We start from the raw sequence: 3,602 nt of genomic DNA, 5'->3' as shown, positions 1-3,602 counted from the left end.
GTACTGTATCTTTGGATTGACTCTCAGCAGCAATCAAAATGTACAAAATATAAACTATAAGATATATAGCATATATACTAAGTAGGTGTTTCCTATGGTACACATGATCAATTACAGTACTGCTCCCAGCATACATATATGACACATAATAATTTAAGATGAAGAATGCATTACAGTATAATTTCCTATAATACATCAAGTATTCCATTTTATAATAAAGCTTTTCATATGGGATGATGTATTATTTAGACTATACCTGACCTCTTTGGTAATTGCTGATCGTTTAACATTGAAAAACAGTTTGTGACACTTCAATTGTATGTACAATCTCTTCAAATGTGTGTGTGTGTGTGTGTGTGTGTGTGTGTGTGTGTGTGTGTGTGTGTGTGTGTGTGTGTGTGTGTGTGTGTGTGTGTGTGTGTGTGTCTTTGTTTGCTTGTTTGTGTCTGTCTATTTGTAAAAAAAATCCCTCATGATTCTTTTTAGCAATCTCTACACAACTGTACATCGGCTGAAATAACCCCATTCTCTATCTCTTTCTCTCTCTTTCCCCGTCTCTTCTTTATGTACATCCACATGACTCCACGATCATGTCGGGGACGTCTGTTTTGACAATGCTGTGCTGGGAGTTGAAGTACACCATGGACAGTGGCCGGCGCTCGGTGGGGACGCAACACGATGACACAGCCGTGTTGATGCCGTTGACCTTCAGCTGGCTGAAGACGGTGGCGTGGAAGGACGAGGCAATGCCCGGGGAGCCGGAGAGGTGCTGGGGACACTGTCCCATGCAGTAGTTCATGTGGTAGCCCTCGGGAGCAATGATCCAATCCTGCCACTGGATGTCCTTGAACTTGATGTAGAAGTCCTTCTTACAGCACACAGTCACGTCATCGCCGCAGCGCAGCGACCGCTTCCTGAGGACGTGTTTAGAGTGGTCGTCACGGAGACGCACCTGTGCCATCAGGAAAGGCTGGTGGGCGGTGTCAGTAGGGCCACCCATGGAACAAAGGTTCTTTCCATCCTCATCGCAGCTCACTTCCAGCCTCAGTTGGCGCTGGCCCCCTTCCAGGAAGGCCTGCAGGGTGCGGGTGAGGGGGAAGGTGTGCCAGTTGTCCGTCTGCACCTCCAGCATTTTTTCCATCACCAGGGTGCGGTTAGAGCCTGAGGCTCCACCGCCGCTCTCCCCGGAGAGAAAGACCTGGGCGGGGAGCCGGGCATCCCGTTCAGGGTGCTCTGTGGAACTGGCGTAGATCCACAGAGAGGATTGTAGCACCTGGATACTCTGGCCACGCTCCTGTAGGAACTGGAAGGCGAGGCCGGGCCTGGCTCCATCACTGCTGTCTGTCTCGTCTACATCAGACAATAGAAAACAAAACAGAGACAAAAACTGATGGGAATGGATTGATCATGACAGAGGTTATGAACTGTGTTAAACTATATTAAAGAAAAAAAATGACATTTTATTTCCCTGCCAAAAAGATGGTTCTTCAGAGGTTTTGGGTTGGAATCATAGAGACCTTTTCTGGTGTTTTTTTTTAAAAGTCAAAGTAAAGCAATGGTGGAAAGATGGAAAGATACACAATTATTTTACTTAATTAATAAAAGTAACAACAGAATAGTATACAGGTAAAGTTAGAGATGCTTCAAAAGACACATTCTTTAAGAGGTTTTTCTATCCCAATGCTTGAGCGTTGACGCATTAACATTGCTAAATGTTATGGTAAAATAGTAGAGCAAAAGTATTAAGTTCCCTAAAATAGAAATAGCTACTCAAGTACAAGTAGACTATACCTCTACTTAAGTGCAGTTTTGAGGTATAGGCTATGTACTTAAGTGCAGTTTTAAGGCAGGCTACTTAAGTACATGCAGTAGTCTACTTGCGTAAAAGTACACAGATACTTTCCATTCCTGCCAAAAAAAGTTATATTTTGCAGCTTTTTTTCTCGTTTGAGGTTATGATTATAATTAATGAAAAAGGTAAAGATAAATGGTTTTCAGTTCCAAATAATTTCCATGACTTCCAGCATGAGAGTTGTCACTTTAAAGCTGTTGAAATTATTCCTATAGCCTTTCTCAAGAGAGGAAACTGTGTCGTTTTCAGATGTTACATAAGATAATATAAGAGGGGAAAGGAATTCATTAGATATAAGTGTGTGTGTCCTCCTGACCTGATGTTGGATACCGCCAGCATACATGGACAAATTACGCATCTCTATGAAACGCACCTGCTATATTGTATAGGCTGCTGGGATGTTTCAGCTATTAACAAAACCTAGAAAGACAACCAAAATCCACGAACAGCAAACGTACCTGCAAAGCTCACTATTTCATATCCTTGGTCTTTTGTGGGCATATTGTTCAGTTCAAGAGTGCCATCCTGCCTCACACGCCCTGCGTGCAGTTTGCGGAGAGCAGTGAGAAGTGTGGCCCGCGGCACAGTTTGAGTAATGTTTGGTCTCTCTTTTAGGTGCAACTTGTCCAATATTTGTTGTTTCGCGAATTCAATCATCATTCTCTCCTCAGCGTGCTTCTCCATCGCCGGCAATCCGCATGACGCGCACCCTGGAGAGACCCCAACCGTAGCCGCCGCTCCGAGTCCCTTCAGAAGCAAATATGCCCAGAAAAACGCCGGCGATACCATGTTGGACGTGTCTTTAGTTGGAGTAAATAGATACATTTTAGAGGATGGTATAGTCAAAAGAACAAATACAAATATTGAAAGCAAGTTCAGATCTGTTTCCATGAGTCTTCCTTTGGATGCACAACGTCCCCTTAATGTTTGGAAGGGTCCTTGTAGTTGCAGGTGGATGCCGTGGAGACAGAAGTTGAAAGAAAGGACTTGCTTCACGGCTTGATGCTGGAGATATCTGGGGTAATCCACCAACATTTCTGACACGTTGGAGGGACGCACCAATGAGCGCATCAAGCATCTAGGAAATCACTGGCACTGCATCACACGTACTCGCTCTATCTCGCCCACACGCGCGCGCACGCACACACGCACGCACGCACACACACACACTCACACACATACACGCACACACAGGCAGAGGTACAAGAGAGAGAAAGACCGACGAGCGCAGCGGCAGGGCGCGCTTACATGTTTTGGTCATTAATTAAATAAAGATCACGAGGAAACGAGGAGTGTTAAACCTATTAAGATAATAGTATTGAGCCGAACGCGTAGGTCCACAGTGCTCACACAACAGCGTCGGGCAATCCAATGGCGTGTCCTCATACATTTTAGTCGAACTGTGGGGCAGCCTAATTGCGCGCATCGGCGCACCTTTGATCATACTAATCTCAATTGACTGTTCGTCTCAAGAGTCAAGATGACACACACAACTCTGCCACGTTGTCTTTATTTAGTCGCACTCGCACGGATTGGTGGCAGATGACCCAATCCAACATCACTCTTGCCGATCAAAGTTCAAGATATGTGCGATGTAACCTAGTTGGATGTCTGCCTGAATTCCCATCTGCCTATCTGTGGAGAAATGTAAGGCAGCATCTATCATTTCATTATGGCCGTTTATTTTGCTTCAGAAATTGAAATTATAATAGCTGGGGTATGCGCAAACCAAATACAGTGCTGACTCTTT

General features: G+C 44.7%; 1 protein-coding gene across 1 annotated transcript; it reads right to left on the bottom strand.

Moving 5' to 3' along the window:
• Positions 1-562: 562 nt before the first annotated feature.
• LOC311229643 (inhibin beta B chain) lies at positions 563-2,641 on the bottom strand (the record flags this gene model as incomplete). The annotated part of the gene is made up of 2 exons (XM_084315720.1): positions 563-1,350; positions 2,311-2,641. 2 exons carry the CDS (start codon positions 2,639-2,641, stop codon positions 563-565), a joined length of 1,119 nt encoding a protein of 372 aa, XP_084171846.1.
• Between the last annotated feature and the right edge of the window lie 961 nt (positions 2,642-3,602).

The sequence above is a fragment of the Notolepis coatsorum genome (genome assembly GCF_963971535.1).
Source record: "Notolepis coatsorum genome assembly, chromosome: 6".
NCBI lineage: Eukaryota > Metazoa > Chordata > Actinopteri > Aulopiformes > Paralepididae > Notolepis > Notolepis coatsorum.
The sequence above is the reverse complement of the archived record's forward strand: the minus strand, read 5'-3'. Positions and strand labels throughout refer to the sequence as shown.